Genomic DNA, 18,930 nt, shown 5'->3' with positions numbered 1-18,930 from the left:
ATTATTTTCAACTTCTTAAAATGATCACAGTAAGAATCAAATATCTGTCTGGCTCCTGTCCCTTGTAATAGCGGCAGCCAACTTTCATTTTACATAAAGATCCGCAGTCTAGTGATTGGATTAAATAATCGTTTAATTAGTTTAAGCAATTATTATTAGTGCATAACTATGTGTTGACAAATGTGAACAGTGATTGTGAGTGTGGAAAAATTTCAAGGCATCTGTGTGAAATAAACATACGAATTATTTATCGATTCGAAAGTGAAAGTGAAATTCTGGATCGTCGACTTGACCGCGTATCCCTTAGGCCTTCTACCAGCGGCTGTGCAGTTCGTCGACCTGGCCGTACGTCCCTTAGCTTTCGGTACTGTCGTATACCTGAAGACATCTGTGCAGTTCGTCACCGAGTGACCCAGTGACACACCTTTCGAAGCAGCAAATGGATTTACGGCTGAATAAGTGAGTTTTTAATACAATTAGTTTCTGCTTCTTCCCTCGTTCGGGTAAAGTTGCCGTAAGTCGGGTAAAGAGATCCACCCATATGAATTGACAAGTAAAGTTCTTCCGATCGACAAAAACTGTAAAGGGTAATGTTGTTCAGGATCATGGTCTTGACAACATATCCAAAGCTCATCCAAATCGGGTAGAAGATAGTTCATCGATCGATTTACAATGACAAGTTTTTACAATTATGTATCTCGTAAACTAAAGCCGGCCGATAAAAACTGTAAAGGGAAATGTTGTTCAGAATCATGGTCTTGACAACATATCCAAAGCTCATCCAAATCGGGGGAGATTCACATAATCTCGAGAAACTCTTGTTCGTTGGGGCATCGCGGCGTTACACCACGCTCGTCTCCCGGCGCGTCTGGTTGAACGTGCCATCGCGCGTCTAGGTCGCGCTCTGATTGGTCCGTGTTTTTCGTTAATAACTCCTAAACAAAGCCTCGGCTGACATTGGTGCAAAGGAAAATGTTGCTTCAAATGACCTAAGGAACCTCCCATTTCCCGGAGTCGAAGGGGTTTTGGGACACCCTGTATATATATATATATAAAAACAAACACAAACAATAATATATTACTCATTTAGGAATTACTCATTACGGAAGTTTCAGAGAAACCTTCCACGAAAAATCTTTGTTTTACAGTGATGAGTAATACATAATGCAACATAATGCCAAACCGCAAATTTTGTGTCAGGCAGAGTCGAACTATTTATGTATACATAAATATGTTGTAAAAGATGTGATTACTTGTGAAACAAATACCGATTGATCGTTATTTTAAAAAATAGAGATACGAGATACGTACAACATAATATATTTAGAGACTAAATAGATTCTTTTTCTTTCGACGATATTTTGATTTCGACAGAACAGTGTGTATAGGTTAAGTTAATTTTTATTTTGAATAATTTTTACATTGTGTAGTTTTTACTAATTACATAAGGAAAATTTTATTTACTTTTGTTATAGGTACACTGCTGTTGAAACGAAAAGACTGGATATGAATTTCATGAAATGGAAAAGCAATTTTTGTTGTTCTCGTTGATTGACAACTGATTTCATTTCAGTGTATATTGTATATAAAAGATCATCGAGTTTCAATTTGAAATTCTTTGTTAGAAAAAAACTCAAGATTTTTTGCAAATTTCGTTTCCATAGCTACACATATTTAGAAGATGGATGTAAAGGCTGTCGTTGTCTCCGGAGAAGCCCCAGAATCTGATGATGACGGTGCAAACATAATTGCTACCGTATGACATCTTTACATTATTTTACAAATTACCCTAATCAAATAGATATGGATATAAGAAGAAATTCACAGAAAAATTATAATGCTATATCGACAGGGTATGGAATTTCCTTCTATCCGAAATCCTAATTACTGCGGTACCATAATTTCTGGTGAAGCTCCTGAATCCGACGATGGTAAGATTCCGTTCGAAAGGACCGTTTCTATTTGTACAGAGTAGAATAAAAGAAATATTTACATTGTACGAACAGCAAAATAGCAATAGCTTTCTCCTAATTTCTATTTTGCTGTCTTTCTCAGATGGAACAAGTTTAAGCAGCGTTAGCGGAGCAGTAGATGCCATAGCCTGTATGCCTTACACCGACATCAAAATACCAAAATCAAAAATAAATTCCATTAGATACAACAGTTTGCTACACAAGAAATTATGTAAGTTTAAAGTTTAAACAGGCTCTCTCTCTCTCTCGGTACATAAAAATTTGTTGACATTATCATTTTATTAATACCGTAGTAATACAATACGCAGAACTATCGCTAGAATAGATACAATATCATCTAATAATTCTGATGCAGAGAAATGTATTGTAACATAATAATTCAAGGAATAATGTCTGTTCATCATCGCAATTACTTAGAAGCATTTTGCACCTCGATTTTACTTTATATATATGCAAACAATTTTTTATAATATAAACATTTAATTTTCAAAAGGAACTTGATACTTGATATTTCAATTAACAATTTTCATAATAAAAAATAGACGAATGCAATGAAACATTGGACCGAGATCTTGTGCAATTGATCGAGGGCACTATCGACGCTGCCACGCAAGACTTGTCATGCGTTAATCGACAACTGTTAAAAAGTGAACTGATTCTTCAGGAGGCAGTTTGTCAGTTACGTAATGCCTGCATTCGAACAAAAGATGCTTCCAATGCCTTGCATCAGCTGATGGACGTCAATTTTCTACATTCTGTTAAAACTTAATTTACACAAGTATCGAATATACGTAATATTTCATGAGAAACATAGGATAATAGAGAATATAGTGGTAACAATGATTGTATTAAAACAGAAATGAATAGCGTTGTATGACCAATCGGTATACATATAGATATATAGTATACATATAATGTGTGCAATTAATTGTCAGAGAAATGAAAATTAATAAATATGCTACTCTCTCACACAGGATTAGGTGGGTAGGATATATATATATTATTATATTGAGCATTAGTAGTTCATCTCTTTCATTGGCAGTTCTATTAAATGTATCAATTGTTTCCTAGCGCGCGTCTTAAAGTTCAATTAAAATATTACTTCTTCCGCGCGCGATGTATCTCGTAAAGAAAGACCACGCGTTAAACGCACGATATACAGAACAAATTTGAAATGTACTGGCGCACTCGCATGCTGGATCGTTTCATTTTAAAAATCCGAATGACAATAAACATTATGGACATTATTTCGTAATATACAGATATCAATTGGTATATATATCAAAGAAAGTCACGATATTTTAATAAGAATGTTCCTGTAAAGAGTAAACATAGGCGTTTCTGATTAATTCAATGATCTTGGAAAATTCATGGTAATTATCGTTTTCATAGATTTGAAATGGTATATTAATATTTTAGAATACGAAGAAGTTATCTTTTTGTTATTAGTACAGAGTTATACAACGACATAATCGGTATTTTAATACGTGGCGTACTCTCAGCATATGCCTAATCTTTTTAGAAACACAAGTTTTGCGCACGAGTATTCTCCTTTTCCTGCGATTTCCTTTCTTTTTTTTTATCAAATGCATAACTTTGTTTGGTATCAAAGGCTGATATTGTTTCTTTTTTTTCTCTCTCTCTCTCTCTCTCTCTCTCTCTCTCTCTCGCTCACTCTTTCTCCTTCTCTCTCTTCTATTACAACACTAAATTTAGTGTATAATGAATTGGTGATTGTAATGGGGATGCACTCTTCCGCTATAAATTCAGTCTTAAACATTTCATCGATCTTCGTTGAACTAAAGCTTGGTATAATATATGTATCTACATACGTACAAAAGTTCATAAACGAAACGTGTCGTCCTTTTGCTAATACTGATATGACAACATCGTGACGGAATGCAATTTCTTTGACATAATATTTGACTATATAGTTTTGGTGTACGCGATACATTCAGATTATTCAACGGCTAAATTGCATTGTATGCAACTATGCGTGTGTATTTAAGACCTCGTGTTACAGGAAAGCAATTCCTTACGCCACACTCTACAAAACAAAAATAACACCGACGCATGTTTGTGCCTCTGATTTGCATAAAATAAAAAGGAAGACACTAAAAATAATGTTTTCTATTAGTAGAAAGTATAATATAACTATACATACTGTTAGAAGTACAAGCATCAAATTTCGATGCATTTCCTGTTTCGCTAATAAATTTATGCGTGTTTGTGTATTTAGATACTTGCAAATACTTCAGAAATAACTTTTGACCATCCGCCGCCAAACATAGGAACTTTTTAGTTCCTGTATTTCTCTTTCGGTTCTGATTGTACCTTCCGAAATGAGGTATAGAAGAGATAGTCAATATCTCCATTGGCGATGCGAACATTCGATTTTCACGAATGCTGGCAGCACAGCGGTACTGAATGTAGCGCAATACAGTGTACAGCTGAAGTACACTTGTGCTGCGCTATGAATGGGTAATGGGCTCAATTCCAGAAAAGGATTAGTGTTTGCTGTAGTTGGCGACCTTTGTAAAATATGCGACGTCGCACTCGGTACATATTAGCCAATGTGAGGGCGCCCACCCCCCACATGGCCTACGCTCGCTCCATCTCCCCGCTACTCGCAAACATCTGAAGAAGAGCCATAGACGCTTGCGCTTGTCGTTTTTCAGCCAAAAATCTGCCCGAAGCCTCCTTCAGTTGCTCCAAGAAGATTCTGGAATAATTTGTCATAAATAAAACTGGTAACCACCGGTAACCACCTGATCGCGAACGGTATACACGCGTAAACCAAACGCGATTTTCAAGTTATTTGATCGCGCGCATTTACCTGTCGGGTACTATGTCAGCTAAGCTGTCTGGGTCCATATCGCTGAGTAATTCTAAATCGCTTCCACCGAGCAACGATATATGCGATGGATCGCCGTGCAACGACGAAACTAATGGTTCTATCAGCCGTCGACGTCTTCTGAGCTCGTTTCCTCTTACACCGCCGCTTTCTACGTTGTTGTCAACGTCGTCCACGACAATATACCGAGAAGCAGCTTTACCGCTTCCCGCCGCTATCCATTTTTGATCTCCGTGTAAAACCATTAAACTAGTATTTCTTTCTAACGTTGCGAAATATTCTTCGTCGTCCACCTCTGTGCCTATCACGAAAAAAAAGAAACAAACACAAACACATGTTAACAAAATGATACCATACACTGCTTAAATATAGGTTGGAAAAATCAAGGAAAAATTGAATAAAAGTAAAAAACACGATATTGTGTACGTTACCGTCTTGTTCCAAGACTATTGTTAGTTCTGCATCCAATGGCAAAGATAAACGACTTCTCGCGATATTGGTTAGTTCTTTCAGCGAAGATGCGGTAATGCCCTTTCGCTTCTCTCTGGCATGATCGACAATTTTGTAAGGGTTGCCCAACCCCTGCGATATACCTGCTGTTTCCGACATGCTGCTTCACAAATTACAACAAGTCAGAAAGCAATCTTAAAACAGCGCGCTGGAAGCAGTGTTGTTATGTTCTTTTAAGCGAAACAAATGTAGGTCAACTAAATATACGCGCGTGTATATTAAATTTATCTCATCGAAAGTTTACTTTCATTAAAAGAATTGACTGCTACCGAGGCTCGATTATCGTTGCACATTATTTTAGTAAGTATGTATTTATATCAACGTTGTCGAGTATCATCAAATCAAATTCTTTTAGCTATACCTTTGAAATCGTCAACTTGTTATCGAACACAAAGAATCTTAATAAAATCGTTTCGTTGGTCGAAAACTCTGTAACTGCTTGAACCAACTTGAACGCACTATGTATTTATTTAGGTAAATATTAAGTTGTATGGTTGGAACGTTGTATAGGCGCGCATAAGAAAGGGCAGTGTTTTGGATTGCATTAGATCGAGTTTTGACGAGTTTTACCGACAATGAGATTTCGTACGATGTTTAACCGCGCATTTACGGATTACGAATAAAAAATTTGGAAAAGCTTATAAAGATAAGTAACGTTCGAGTGACTGAACCAGACTGAACTGACCGTATGTCAACTCAACACTGGGTGACACTGGGTCAATGGTGCAACTACCCCTCCTATTTATATTCTCTGTCTCTCTGTAGACTGTAGACTGTAAGACTATCGCGTACCGCGTACGGTGCGACCGAGAGACACCCTCATGCCCTCCTCGTGTATTCCCTCCCAACATGGCACCCACACGGAAATCAATAACCAACCCCCACGACCCCACTCTAAAAGTAATATCTCTTTTTTTATTATCGTTCAATTGTTTAGAAAAATGATTTCCTCGGTGCGTTGATCCGATGTGATAAATTAGTATAATAAATTTCAGTTAAATTATATAATAGATATTATAATACATCAGAAATTTCAGTATATATATATATATATATATATATATATATATATATATATATATATATATATATATATATATATATGTACCTACATGACATATATGTAAGTATATACTTATATATATTATCTAGGTATCTGTTTATTTTAATATACAACCTTTCAGTATATACTTTTGAATTGTGGATCTTTTGAGCTAACGCAGCTACGATTATATGATATACATATAAGTAAAATACGTGACAACCATGCAATTAATCGGTAAGAATAATTTTACCGAACAGATATATATATATTTAGTACCAAGATGCAAGGTAATTATCAAGGTAAAATATTCATTTTTACTAGGACCTCTGAGTTTAAGACACAGCACTGTGTGTGTGGCTAAATATAGATCAATGAGACTGGACGCTGTTTTAAGTTTAAAGTTAGCTCAGAGTTAGCCCAGTTGGGCCTCTTAGCCGAGCCACAAATCTCATAATTGAATGGAAGTGACTACATTTGTATAAAATAAAAATCGAATAAAACTTCAGATCAGAAATGCCTTTACCGAGTGGAAACAAAGAGCCGGCGGATGACAGTCAAACATGGGAATTAGCAGAAAGATGTTTTCTTCCAATTGCATTTTCACACGCAGTGGCAGTTATCTTAGCAGCTGTATTGAATACATTAGGTATATCGCAAACTTCCAGTTTTGTGCTGTTTCTCTTACTACTGGTTATATCCATAGGATCTACATTGTTTTATCATAACTTGAAGGTACGTTGCTTAAACTACATATATGTCTGTTAATACTTGGGCATCGTTTCGATATATATACTTTTTGTTTTCCATTTCATCATCGACTAGAACATAATAATTGTTAGCATCGTTAAGTCGTGGTTACAGAAAAATAACAAGGTGTTCCTACCAGTAGCTGAAACAGTTTCGCCTATGAAAATAGTGGAACGTCTATTAATACCCTTTATTTAATTTGATATTTATTTTCTGGTTTTATGACAAATGTGTTTGCATGTAGTTGACATAAAATGCTTAAAATACTAGAGGTAGCGGTGCATACTTATCAGTGGTAAATGGTACACACAGGTAACCGCAGCTGGAAAAGCCATTCTCGTTACTGGATGCGATTCAAGAGTCGGATACACTCTGAGTAAACAATTGGATGAATTGGTAAGATTAACTTTGTGTACATCATTGAAATTAGTGTTTCTTTACATTTGTACTGTACCGTGGCCACATACACACATACGTACACACACACACACACACACACGCGCGCGCGCGCGCACACACACACACACACACACACACACACACACACACACACACATACATACATACATACATACATACATACATATGTATATTTTTAAGGGATTTACAGTGTTTGCTGGATTCAGTAATAAAGCAGAAAACGATGAAACAATGAAAAAATTGAAAGAGGAAACTTCTGGCAGGTTACACATGTTACAGTTAGATATTACCAACGAACACGATATACATTCAACTTTTCTTTACGTCAACGAAAATTTACCAGACGGTGCACCAGGTTTGTTACATACAAAAATTTACATAATTGTTTAACGCACAATACACTTTATTCTTGTGTATCACATTAGGTTTGTGGGCAATAGTACACGCCGCAGCTTGGGTAACTTTGGGTGAATGCGAATGGGTACCTACTTCCATATTGAAACGCAGTATCGACATTAATTTTATCGGTCTTGCTCGATTAACTCAGGTAATTTGACTACAATAGAGATATTTCAACAAACGATTTATTAAACAAATACATTGATATATTAACGGGTACCGTTACTAATTTATTTCAAGGTCTTTCTACCGCTAATCAGAAGATCGAAAGGGCGCGTCGTATTAGTTAGTAGTCTTTTAGCTCGTATTCCCAGTCCAGTTCGAGGGATTTACTGTGCAGTCAAGGTGAAAATAATTTTAATAATATCGATAGAACACACTTTGTTCTGCAAATCGAGCCCAAAAATTATATAATTTACTCCAACAGGCTGCAGTCGATGCATGGGGAACCTGTCTTAGAATGGAGATGAGAAGATGGGGTGTAGATGTGGTAATTATCGAAACCGGCGAATATGTATCCGGAAACGCATGGTTAAAAGATAATAGCGCCTTACTCGAACAAGCAAGAGAAATGTGGACTCAGTTGGATCCTCAGACTCGTAAGGAATACGGTCAAGAATTGTTTCAGAAAGAAATGTTGGCTCTCGAAAAATATACTCAAGGTCCAGAAGCGGATTTAACACCGGTAACTAGAGCTTTAATGGACGGTATAATAAAAACTTTCCCAATGAGAAGGTATACACCAGTTTCCCGTAAAGAGAGGCTACAGGCTTTGTGTAGCGATTATCTCCCAAAACCAGTATACGACATATTATACGCAAATTAAAGAAGAAGAACAAGTTTGACAATCGAACAATTAGCGTTCAACGTTATTTTGGCGTGAAACGGCCAATAGAAATGCAATTTATGTAATACCAAAAACGAGACAATCATTCTCTACTTGGTTCTATTTTTAGATTAATCCTCGCAAAGAAAAACTGCTTTTGTTTTTCTTCTGATACAATTATCTAAATAAAAACTACACATTCAAAATTTATACTACATAACATGTTTTCGCTGTAAAAGTACAGCGAAACAAATAATTTACCCTCTTTACCTCTATTCCCTGTTTTCTAATTTGTCAGTTTGGATATGGAGTCTAAATACATAAGCACTTCCATAAATAGATATAGATATACATTACCTACAACAAGAATATACATACATGTACATTACATGCGTATATTAGGCAGAAACCAGCAGAAACCACGTGATGATTGGTTAAAATGAATTAGCGGTAATGTATACCCATTGTACATTTGAATCGTATCTATTTAGTGATGATTGATGATAAGTTTTGCCAAGCTCAAGGACACGAAAAAACGCGGTTATCTTGATTGTTCTGGGGATGGATGGATCGTTGTTGTAACTGCGCACAATACAGTTTCAATCAAGTCACAGAGTATTTTGATAAGTATTCGACGAGTGTAAAAAATTTATATTTTCTTTTCTTATATACGCTCGCGACAGGGTATTACATACATATACTATTTATTTAGCCGCAGTTTCCATATGCATTTAAAACGCGTAGGTGTATTAGGTTATAAATTGATCTGATTTCAATGCCTTGACACTGCACGAGACACCAGACGGTAGCTAAATAAATGTTTCGTAAAATTCACACTGTCAAAACGATCCTCCGTGGTGCGCATTCATCCACGGATGCATCTGTGGTGTCAAACACATCACCTAGGGTAAGTGTAATTATACTTTTCGTTTGTTGGATTTCGTACAATGTCAATTTCATAGTGTATATAAATAGTATTTATTTAGTGTGATCCATTATCTACATTCTACATATAAATACGTTCATTATTATATAGCATCTAGAATATTTAGGTGTAATGTTACAGGTTAAACAATATATGTGTGTGTGTGTATAATATATGTATGTATACAAATATCTCTACTTGCGTATATGCGTGCTCTTTGAATGGGCTTGATGTTTTCTGTTTTTTTTTTTTAATTACAGGTGCAGCAATTTCAGAAATTGTTGAATAAAAGCGATTACAATGACAGGCTTACAGATTCCTTTGGACGGCATCATACTTATTTACGCATTTCTGTCACCGAACGTTGTAATCTTCGATGTAAGTACTCTCTCTCTCTAGAAACTCATAGAATTTCTAACTCTAGACAGACAGAATAATGGGTATGTTACCACATCTATATATGTAGGTTTGTATTGCATGCCAGCAGAAGGTGTTACATTGACAAAGAACGATGGTATCATGAGGACAGAAGAAATAATTAAAATAGCAAGTTTATTTGTGGAAGAAGGTGTGCGTAAAATACGTTTGACAGGCGGGGAACCGACAGTTAGGAAAGATATTGTCGATGTTATTGGTAAGTAGACACACAGAGAATCTTTGATACATATAATTTCTTTTTTTTTTTTATTCATATATCAAAAACAATTTTTCATTATCGTAGCTGGTCTGAAAGAATTGCCTGGTTTGAAGCAGGTTGCAATTACTACCAACGGTTTAACGTTAACGCGTCAATTGCCATCTCTTCAACGAGCGGGGTTAGACGCGATAAATATTTCTCTAGACACATTAAGAGAAGATCGTTTCGAGCAATTTACTCGCAGGAAAGGTTGGTCCAGAGTTGTAGCTGCGATAGACTTGGCCATTCAGTTGGGCTATAATCCTGTTAAGGTGAGTGGTGGTGAGAAAATAATAAAACTTTGTCGTTATCAAGACGACTACCTAACAAATTCCTAAACAAATTCCTAAACATATCGTGTGTGTAGGTGAACTGTGTGGTAATGAATGGCTTCAACGATGACGAGTTAGTCAATTTTGTTAATTTAACGAAAAGTCGTCCAATCGAAGTACGTTTCATCGAATATATGCCTTTCCAAGGGAACAAATGGAACGAAAATAAAATGGTGTCTTTCGATTCTATGAAGAAAATTATAAGGAATGTATATCCTGACTTACGACGTCTTCCAAACGAGTACAACGATACATCGAAAGTATGCGGAAACAGGATCTTCTGAATCGACGATAGACAGGGTGCTTTCCCGAAACTCGTGCAAAAATGTTGTCCGCGGCTTTGTCAAGGAGTTATCGTCGTGTGTGGCCGACTGTGCCAAAGTGCCAACTCGCGTCCAACGATAAGTCGCGCTCTGATTTGACCGGGGTTTCTTCCGTTAGTAACTCCTTGACAAAGCCGCGGACAACATTTTTGCAGAGGAAAATGTGTCACTTCGAATGACCACTCGGGAACCTCCCATTTCCGGGTTCTGCAGGAGTTTTGGGCAGCACCCTGTCTATCAAAATCTGTCTAATATGACTTGATATAAGATATAACTGAGAAAAGTATTGTTTCTTCGGAATAGGCGTACCACGTTCCCGGATTCACAGGCCAGGTCGGATTTATTACGTCGATGAGTGAACACTTTTGCAGTTCGTGTAATCGATTGAGGATAACGGCAGATGGAAATTTGAAGGTTTGTTTGTTCGAAGGAAAAGGAGAAGTCTCTCTTCGTGACGCTTTGCGGAACGGAACGTCCGACGAGAGTTTGAAGGAGATGATCGGCATCGCAGTGCAACGTAAGAAAAAGCAACACGCCGGTACGTTTCATAATCACCGATCTTCGGTAATAGATCTCGAAAGATTATTATCTTCGCCGAGAACATGAGAAAACGATATATACGAAGCGATAACGTTTCTATCCGATCCTATCCGATAATGTATGTGTTTCAGGAATGTTCAATCTATCCAAGATGGAAAACAGGCCGATGATACTTATCGGAGGGTGAATCGATCGATCGATTTCGTTGTTATGTATTTGGAAATTTTACACGCAGGTTTAAACGCGATTTGTTTGGTCTTCTCTCAAGAGTATAAGTACAAAGTACAAACGTTATCGCTCTAACCTACATAGAGATACATTAGTACACAATGCGTAACCGCACGTTTCTCACAATAGGTATTGGTAATTAATAGGTAACTCTAGCACAAATTTTGATGCACTGAACACGATTTTGTTAGAATTGATAAAAGAGCTTTTGCTATCTGATGATAGAAACTGATGGAAACAAAACGTACGTTGCTTTTTCTTTTTTTTTCCTTCTTTTCGATTTGCGTTCAGCCGATCAAAGTCTACAATTCTAGACACCTACTGGTTACCGGAACACATCTAAATGATTTCAAATACATATGTTTCGACAGTGTATTTTACTTAATTATTGCTGGCCAAGTTGGACCGTAACGTCGATTGTTTGTGGTTGCAGTGAAAAAGAATCGCTTAGAGAGAAAACGTTTTAAAGATGAACAAGAACGCGACGCTCCACTCGGAGGTTTAACGCGCACGTTTCTTCTCTCGCAAGAATTTATAAGTACCACGACGAGAAGAAGAATGTTTTCCTCGTTGTCGCACGTGGACAAAGACGGCAAAGCAAGCATGGTGGACGTCGGTTCGAAAGTCGAGAGTAAACGCGTCGCGATAGCGAAAGGAGTTGTACAGGTCGATTCAACGATAAGCAAATTAATAACGGAGAATAATGGGAAGAAGGGAGACGTATTGTCTGTGGCACAATTAGCCGGTATCATAGGAGCAAAGCGTACCCCCGATTTGATACCTCTCTGCCATACGGTCTCGTTGTCATACGCAAATGTGTATCTACGTTTAAACGAGAAATCAAATCGAGTAGAAATCACGGCAGAAGTTCGATGTACCGGCAAGACAGGCGTAGAAATGGAAGCTTTGACGGCCGTCAGTATCGCTGCGTTAACCGTTTACGACATGTGTAAGTTCGCGGCCCCTCCGACAGCCCTCAAGATAACCGATATAGAGCTAATTTCAAAAACCGGCGGTGCAAAGGGTGATTTTTATAGAGCCTAATTCTTCTTTCTTTATACGTAAACGCGTGATTCATGTAGTACAAGTAAATACCTGGATGCGTAGGTGATGGACAATGGGAAGCACAGCATTTATCCAACGTATACATTATACGATGTTCTTTGTGGACAGAGTTTGTATTTTATATTGTACATTTTATGGCTGAGACTAAAGTTTTTTTTTTTCTATGGGTACATAAGATGTGTAGGCGTATAAATGTACAGTGATTTTCTAATCATATTTAATGAAAATAAAATGCAATACAATTCAAGGAACTACCGAGTTGACTCGTACTTTATTCAGTCTTTGTTCTCGAAGATCATCAAAACTATTTATCAACACATGTGTGAAAGACGATACCTGTGTAAATAGATCTGTACATTCTGCGCCTTTTATGTCATATCACTTTTTTCTCGTAAAACAAACGTTTCAGAAAATTGTTAAATTCATTATTCTCGAATATCATCTAAATCTAAACTATTTATCGCACCAAAAAATGTGTTCGCCAACCCTGTAGATCTCCAAATTTCGCGTCTTTTATGTCCTATCACTTTTCCTCGTAAAACCAACGCTTTTCGAGAAAATTGAGAAAATGTTAATGTTAACTACATTTTTCTGGAGTATCTTCTAAACTACTTATTGCATCGACAAATTTTTCGTATATTTTCTATTTTTCAATTTTCTTCGAATAATTTCTATTTTTTCAGAGAAAAAAAATAAAATTCGTCGCAATTCGGCCATCACAGCGACGAGCAGGCTCGACTGGGCTCGACACCACCGACGAGACTGCCAGCGCTGCCAGCCCCTGTGTTATTCCGCGGGACCAGTAAGTGGGCGCGAGTGGGCGCGGGGATAACGTGAAAGTTACAGTGATCTGATATACCACATCGCTAAAAGTTCTAAATAGTGCTAAAATAGTGCCAAAACATCGTCTGAAATATGGCGGAGAATGTAACATTTAATAATAATCGATATGGTTTCGTAATAATTCCCATTCACACCGATGCATCGCGACGAGAATCTCCTCAGTGGTCTTCTTTACCGACAAAATGCCGTCGTTGGCCTTCTGTTTCTCTGGATGGAGCTAAAATATATCCTAGAGGGCGTAAGAAATACCGAAAAATTCGAGTCCCGCCAACTCCCATAAGGCTGGCAGTCTTTAATAGTATCTCGTCAGTGGTCAGGTCTATTCCTATATCTCGGCGGTGGTGTGGAGACGGGTTCTCACGGGTTCTTGTCCAGACTGAGTGTGGAGACGGGTTCTTGTCCGGACTAAAAGAGATGATGGCAGCCAAAAGTGGCACGGCCATAACCCGGGCGTGAGCACTCTCATATACTCTCTGTACAAATCGTCTGTGCCCCCTGGCTGACACTGACCTGCACTGACCTGCACTGACCCATTTATGATCGAATTACTGTCGAATTACAAACGTTTGCATTTTGCATTTGAAAATTTTCATCGAAACATGAGTGTATCGAGTAGGATTCTGTATAATAAAATTACTAGCTTACGTCCAGAACTTTCAAACAGTATTTCACCAGACATATTAGAGAAATGTTGCGAACAATCAGCACAACCGTTTTTAAAATGGTTCAACGAAAATGTGAATCGCATGAATGTTCTTTCAAACGAAGAGGTTCAATTGTAACGTATTCATTATCCATTTTATTTATTTACTACTTATACTTTAATTCATTGAATGCCCTAAACCGACTGTTTGTCTTATTTAATGTTTTAGAAAAAACAAATTAAGAGAAACAAATGAATGGATGGATGGTCTTGAATTGGATTCTAAATTGAAAGAAGCAACCAGAGATTGCCCTGATTTATCAAGAATTGTCTCTTTCGACGATGTAGATATAAGTGACCTTTTTGCTGAATTCGAAATAGTAAAAAGTTCATACAATGAAAATGAAAATTATATCCTTACCTCGCAAAACGGAATTGAAAGTTTAAAGTACTGTCTCCGATACATGCACTTTTATTCGAATTTAATTGCCATTATTATGTTTAATTAAAATATGCCCGTAGAAAAAGAATGGCAGAGCTTGATGATGAAATCGAGAAGGAATCAGAACTGTTGAACAAAGAATACATCGCAGAAAGCAAAGCTTATTCAGACTGTTCCATGATTTTGGATGATTTTGATATGAATAATCATGAGTTTTTTACGCAAGTTGAATGTCTCTTAAATCAATATGCAGATGCAGCAGAAAATGTAGGTGAATGTCATTAATTTGTTTCGGGTTCGTTGTAATATAAATCATTTTATTTGTAGAAAGGAACACCGTCGGTATGGACCCAAATGCCATTGGAACTTTTCAGTAAAAATATAAAACTATATTATCATTATTTAGGCATTCATATAAAAAAGCGATTTGGAAATGGTTTTCAAGAACAGAAAAAAGATTCCAACTATGCTTCTTTAATTAATGAGAGTCAAGAAGTGCACGTAGATAATGCAAAATTACAGGAACTAACAATGTGCAAAGCAAAGTAACTTGTTTTTTTCTAACAACTATTGAACAAAATATTGATTACGCTCGTTAACTTGTAAGTACATTATGGTTTATTTTATAGTTTGATTAATGTAAAGGTAGAAGAGGTTTTGGCAAAAGTAAAACTAGAGTCGTACGCTGCGATGTTAGAATATGCACAGAAGATGTACAATAATGGAAATTTAAAAGTGCCTAAACCTTCCGAATTAAGGTAATCGAATATCATTTATATACCACAAATGATCTGAATATATCAAGTATATGCGTAACCAATTTATTTATGTGTAATTAGATCAGAAATTTCGAAATTAACCACGAAAAGAGATTTCTTGGAAGAAAGTGTATCTTTGCTAGAACATCAATTGTCAGAGATCGTACCACAGTTCGCGGAATTAGAAATGACTCAAATCTTGAAACAGGATGCATGTTCAAAAATTGAGCAAAGAAAAATTAAATTAGACAAAGTTAAAAGCTTGCAGTTTCTTATAAAGGAGTGTGGCCATGTAAACGCTGATTTATTATTTATATTAATGCAGATACAGTTGTCTCGTCTTATAGATATTTCAGAATTTGTGGCTGATACCTATCATTATATGACCTCGGAATACTCGTTGTCTTCCACAAGATGTGTTAGTAACTAAATTTGTTATTAGAAAATAACGTAAAACTATGTACTGATTAAAAGTTTGTTTTTATTTTGCTGTAGGGAAGTATGCAGCAGCAACAGAAAGAGTATTCTACGCTTGTATCGTCTAGCCCAGACACGTCTAATTCATTCGTCAAGCTTTTAGTTTCTATTTTGTGTGATGGTGATAATACGCAGCAATTAAATTCTGCATTAGATAAATACAATGAACTTTTAAATGAAAACAAAGTGAAAAAGCAATTCATATTGAGGAGAGACATAAATTCAAAAATTGATCAGTTGGAAATATTGTAAGTATTATACATACATATGTATTTCCAAAGAAAAATATAATGCGATAGTTATTGTAGGAATTGTAATTTTATTATCTAGAGAGAATGAAATAAATCTGGAATATATAAGTGAAATTCAAACTGGACCAACATATAGATTCAAACCAATTTCATATGAAATAGAAACTTATTACAAGGAAGCTTTCGATCATTTACAAAATATACAAGCGGATTTAACAAAAATAAGAAGTCAAATGAAAGAACGAATGGTAAATTTATAAATATTAACGCGATATGGTATTACGTTTGCTAGAATAAAAAATATTCTTTCTTGCAGAAGACTGACCTAGGTTTTGAACGAGACAGGCATTTAGTATGGCAACGATTTCTAGTTGACCCAGATATGCTAAAGCAGAAACATAAAGAGGGCGTGCAAATAACAAATAAAACTTGTTTTCGGAGTACATCTGAACCAGAATAAAACACGGTTTTTACGATTCTACTGTTAGTATTAAGAATAAGCGAAACGATCTAAGCCAGCGCCACACAACATGAGGTATGACTAATGCAGACATGGCCAGAAGTACAGTAATTCTTCAATCGAAGTCCCAACACCCGTGTTTTGAACGGACTTCAGTAGCGTAGTAGAGGCTATTTTTTTATGACTGCGTCTACCGCGCCGACCGCGCCGAGACTTCAATCGACGAGCCGAACATAGAGAAGGACAGAATGAAATAGGATCGCGTGGCCGAAGCGTGTCGCCGTCGCCGGCACAGTTTAAAGGCCCGTGCGTCATCACCAAAGTTGCATCTTCTTTATTTTCCATTATCTTGTAATGGAACTTTCACCAACATATTCGTGGCATTTTTCCAATGCAAAATGATATACCAAACATGATATAATTTCAACTGTATTTAGTGGTTTAATCGACGATGAAAGTTTCGAACGCAACGAAGAAGAGCATATAGGAAAGAAAGAGACGCGGACAGTCGATGTCGCCGGCACAGTTTAAAGTCCCGAGTTATTGCTGTCCTTCCTTGCTCCCGAAACTTTCACCGTCGATTAAACCACTAAATACAGTTGAAATTATATCGTGTTTGGTGTCATTTTAATCAGAGAAATGATAGGAATAAGCTAGTAAAAGTCCCATAAAACAATAATGAAAATTAAGAAGTTTGAGAATTCGATTCACTCGAGTCAATGTGTGGTGTTCGCACCCATATATCTGCATATATCCGAGCCGAGATCAATTATCGCCTCATCATAGATACGTTACTGTTTTGAACGCGCATGCGCGAAAAAAGGTGACCCGTCTGGGAACACTGCTTCTGGCCATGCCTGGACTAGTGTATTGTATGTGCACATATTGCAGAGTATTCGACTATCGAGGACCATAATAAATAAGTTGATAGGCAATGGGTAGACACAGTTAGAAGATCTCCTACCACCAAACACTTGTCAAAAGAGGAGTCTTATGTATATTATTAGCTAGCTGGTTGCTCGCCCCTCTGCTCGCCCCAAGCTGATTGTGAGATGCGCCCAATACGGAATCCAGTTGCACAGCGCAGTTCTAGAATATATAGGCGATACGCCCTATGCGGCCGTTGAAATCACTACAAATCAGCTATACATATAACCGTACATTTTATACAATATTTTGTATTATATAGACAAGAACTAGTTAATTATTTTTATTAAAAATAGTAATAACATGCCATGTTAATTTTCATTGAATTAAACAGAATTTATTTTCGAACTTATTACAACTTCTTTATAATAAGATATTAAATTTGTATTTTAAGAAGATATATTATGGCTGCTACAGTTGCTTTTAATTTTGAAAAAGAGATACAAAGCTTGCCATGGAAAAAAGGTCAAGCGTTTAACCATATATGGCAAATCATGCATAAAATTCTTTCACAATTGTTACGATATATACTTGGCATAGATTAAACTGTCTGTTGATGTCATCAAGATTGACTTATGAGATACGTTGAAGGTCATTTTCGGTATTAAAGATGCGAAATAATGACTCACATAACTTGTTTAAAAATTCCCCAACAATTCATAGATTATCCTTAAAAATTTCTTAAAAGTTTTAAATTGATAAATATACTAGAGGAATAATTAAATGCAATGGTTTATACATCTTTTTTTTACATTATAATATTATATTTACATATTGTGTAATTTTCGATAAGTTATTATACAGTTTATGATTATACATTCAACAAATACAACTAATATTAGAATAATTTTCGTAGAATTGAGAACTCGTAGTATATATATATATATATATATATAACCTCGAATACTACGAGATGAAATTCATACAGACAAACTGGAGAATATATTTGTGGTACCCCGCTGCCCCGCTGGTTTGTTGCTTCTATAACGGTAAAAGCGTGACAGATATAGTAGAAGCAAAACGGTCCGGAGGAAGGGAAACGTACACTATTTATTCAATTTCTTGAAGCCATGATCGGTAGTGACTGTTAGTATTCGCTCGATTGTTAGTTTAGAAGCGTTGCGATACAGTTGCTTCATTTCTTTCTGAAATTTGCGTAAGAAAAATATATTTAACTCGCGGTTGCGTGCAACCAGCGAGATTGAGAAAGCTATAAACAGAATCGATCAGGTGAGTCACCCTTTCATTATGCGATCTTGCACAATG

At 36.4% G+C, this 18,930-nt stretch overlaps 6 protein-coding genes across 24 annotated transcripts in view; 5 read left to right on the top strand and 1 right to left on the bottom strand.

The window, feature by feature from the left end:
- Positions 1–1,043: 1,043 nt before the first annotated feature.
- LOC143207267 (uncharacterized) lies at positions 1,044–3,220 on the top strand. 2 transcript variants are annotated; one of them, XM_076420510.1, is made up of 5 exons: positions 1,044–1,378; positions 1,476–1,756; positions 1,853–1,931; positions 2,056–2,184; positions 2,516–3,220. In XM_076420510.1, exons 2-5 carry the CDS (start codon positions 1,682–1,684, stop codon positions 2,740–2,742), a joined length of 510 nt encoding a protein of 169 aa, XP_076276625.1. In that variant the 5' UTR covers positions 1,044–1,378; positions 1,476–1,681; the 3' UTR covers positions 2,743–3,220. The 2 variants fall into 2 exon arrangements, with proteins under 2 accessions (XP_076276625.1, XP_076276624.1); XM_076420509.1 differs by having other exon boundaries at positions 1,044–1,388.
- Positions 3,221–3,614: 394 nt separating this feature from the next.
- On the bottom strand, positions 3,615–9,308 carry LOC143207265 (DNA fragmentation factor subunit alpha). Of its 9 annotated transcripts, none has more exons than XM_076420499.1 (4): positions 9,132–9,308; positions 5,259–5,437; positions 4,810–5,128; positions 3,615–4,695 (listed from the first exon to the last, which is right to left on the bottom strand). In XM_076420499.1, the coding sequence occupies exons 1-4, from the start codon at positions 9,158–9,160 to the stop codon at positions 4,575–4,577; spliced, it is 648 nt and encodes a 215-aa protein (XP_076276614.1). In that variant the 5' UTR covers positions 9,161–9,308; the 3' UTR covers positions 3,615–4,574. The 9 variants fall into 9 exon arrangements, with proteins under 9 accessions (XP_076276614.1, XP_076276615.1, XP_076276621.1 ...); XM_076420500.1 differs by having other exon boundaries at positions 4,810–5,122; XM_076420506.1 differs by lacking the exon at positions 9,132–9,308 and adding an exon at positions 6,906–7,058.
- LOC143207260 (D-beta-hydroxybutyrate dehydrogenase, mitochondrial) lies at positions 6,543–8,984 on the top strand. Its single transcript, XM_076420493.1, has 7 exons — positions 6,543–6,616; positions 6,704–7,114; positions 7,442–7,525; positions 7,730–7,904; positions 7,975–8,096; positions 8,189–8,293; positions 8,376–8,984. The coding sequence occupies exons 2-7, from the start codon at positions 6,896–6,898 to the stop codon at positions 8,772–8,774; spliced, it is 1,104 nt and encodes a 367-aa protein (XP_076276608.1). The 5' UTR covers positions 6,543–6,616; positions 6,704–6,895; the 3' UTR covers positions 8,775–8,984.
- On the top strand, positions 9,206–13,114 carry Mocs1 (Molybdenum cofactor synthesis 1). 7 transcript variants are annotated; one of them, XM_076420485.1, is made up of 8 exons: positions 9,543–9,681; positions 9,841–9,875; positions 9,960–10,077; positions 10,166–10,333; positions 10,421–10,647; positions 10,743–10,967; positions 11,334–11,568; positions 12,232–13,114. In XM_076420485.1, the coding sequence occupies exons 4-8, from the start codon at positions 10,177–10,179 to the stop codon at positions 12,840–12,842; spliced, it is 1,455 nt and encodes a 484-aa protein (XP_076276600.1). In that variant the 5' UTR covers positions 9,543–9,681; positions 9,841–9,875; positions 9,960–10,077; positions 10,166–10,176; the 3' UTR covers positions 12,843–13,114. The 7 variants fall into 7 exon arrangements, with proteins under 7 accessions (XP_076276601.1, XP_076276602.1, XP_076276603.1 ...); XM_076420486.1 differs by lacking the exons at positions 9,543–9,681; positions 9,841–9,875 and adding an exon at positions 9,206–9,224; XM_076420487.1 differs by lacking the exons at positions 9,543–9,681; positions 9,841–9,875 and adding an exon at positions 9,207–9,224 and having other exon boundaries at positions 10,184–10,333.
- Positions 13,115–13,251: 137 nt separating this feature from the next.
- On the top strand, positions 13,252–18,311 carry LOC143207255 (uncharacterized). Of its 3 annotated transcripts, none has more exons than XM_076420480.1 (10): positions 13,252–13,944; positions 14,358–14,484; positions 14,579–14,797; positions 14,872–15,058; positions 15,119–15,336; positions 15,421–15,549; positions 15,631–15,967; positions 16,045–16,274; positions 16,357–16,525; positions 16,597–18,311. In XM_076420480.1, the coding sequence occupies exons 1-10, from the start codon at positions 13,779–13,781 to the stop codon at positions 16,735–16,737; spliced, it is 1,923 nt and encodes a 640-aa protein (XP_076276595.1). In that variant the 5' UTR covers positions 13,252–13,778; the 3' UTR covers positions 16,738–18,311. The 3 variants fall into 3 exon arrangements, with proteins under 3 accessions (XP_076276595.1, XP_076276594.1, XP_076276596.1); XM_076420479.1 differs by having other exon boundaries at positions 16,594–18,311; XM_076420481.1 differs by lacking the exon at positions 16,597–18,311 and having other exon boundaries at positions 16,335–16,475.
- LOC143207252 (thioester-containing protein 1 allele R1) overlaps positions 16,671–18,930 on the top strand; it is a 27,551-nt gene continuing 25,291 nt past the window's right edge. Inside the window, exon 1 of one of the 2 annotated variants that reach the window (XM_076420469.1) lies at positions 16,671–16,812. The gene's annotated coding sequence lies outside the window, so the exon portion shown is untranslated. Of the gene's footprint in view, positions 16,813–18,537; positions 18,895–18,930 lie in introns of those variants that run through there. The other variant, XM_076420468.1, reaches the window with a different exon arrangement.

The sequence above is a fragment of the Lasioglossum baleicum genome, chromosome 3 (assembly GCF_051020765.1).
Source record: "Lasioglossum baleicum chromosome 3, iyLasBale1, whole genome shotgun sequence".
Taxonomy (NCBI): domain Eukaryota; kingdom Metazoa; phylum Arthropoda; class Insecta; order Hymenoptera; family Halictidae; genus Lasioglossum; species Lasioglossum baleicum.
Note: the sequence above shows the minus strand (reverse complement) of the source record. Positions and strands in the feature narration are given on the sequence as shown.

Excerpts from the sequence above, each read along its gene's own strand:
- LOC143207267 (XM_076420510.1), top strand. The coding sequence starts at position 1,682 with ATGGATGTAAAGGCTGTCGTTGTCTCCGGAGAAGCCCCAGAATCTGAT. Across the intron at positions 1,757-1,852 it reads GTGCAAACATAATTGCTACC|GGTATGGAATTTCCTTCTAT; the intron begins GTATGACATCTT and ends CTATATCGACAG. Across the intron at positions 1,932-2,055 it reads AGCTCCTGAATCCGACGATG|ATGGAACAAGTTTAAGCAGC; the intron begins GTAAGATTCCGT and ends TGTCTTTCTCAG.
- LOC143207260 (XM_076420493.1), top strand. The coding sequence starts at position 6,896 with ATGCCTTTACCGAGTGGAAACAAAGAGCCGGCGGATGACAGTCAAACA. Across the intron at positions 7,115-7,441 it reads TGTTTTATCATAACTTGAAG|GTAACCGCAGCTGGAAAAGC; the intron begins GTACGTTGCTTA and ends TGGTACACACAG. Across the intron at positions 8,097-8,188 it reads GTCTTGCTCGATTAACTCAG|GTCTTTCTACCGCTAATCAG; the intron begins GTAATTTGACTA and ends ATTTATTTCAAG.
- LOC143207265 (XM_076420499.1), bottom strand. The coding sequence starts at position 9,160 with ATGTACATGTATGTATATTCTTGTTGTAG. Across the intron at positions 5,438-9,131 it reads TATGTATATTCTTGTTGTAG|CATGTCGGAAACAGCAGGTA; the intron begins GTAATGTATATC and ends TTTGTGAAGCAG. Across the intron at positions 4,696-4,809 it reads GCTGACATAGTACCCGACAG|AATCTTCTTGGAGCAACTGA; the intron begins GTAAATGCGCGC and ends AAATTATTCCAG.
- Mocs1 (XM_076420483.1), top strand. The coding sequence starts at position 9,592 with ATGTTTCGTAAAATTCACACTGTCAAAACGATCCTCCGTGGTGCGCAT. Across the intron at positions 10,648-10,742 it reads TGGGCTATAATCCTGTTAAG|GTGAACTGTGTGGTAATGAA; the intron begins GTGAGTGGTGGT and ends TCGTGTGTGTAG. Across the intron at positions 10,968-11,333 it reads AGTACAACGATACATCGAAA|GCGTACCACGTTCCCGGATT; the intron begins GTATGCGGAAAC and ends TCTTCGGAATAG.
- LOC143207255 (XM_076420479.1), top strand. The coding sequence starts at position 13,779 with ATGGCGGAGAATGTAACATTTAATAATAATCGATATGGTTTCGTAATA. Across the intron at positions 15,337-15,420 it reads CTAACAATGTGCAAAGCAAA|TTTGATTAATGTAAAGGTAG; the intron begins GTAACTTGTTTT and ends TTTATTTTATAG. Across the intron at positions 15,968-16,044 it reads CGTTGTCTTCCACAAGATGT|GGAAGTATGCAGCAGCAACA; the intron begins GTTAGTAACTAA and ends ATTTTGCTGTAG.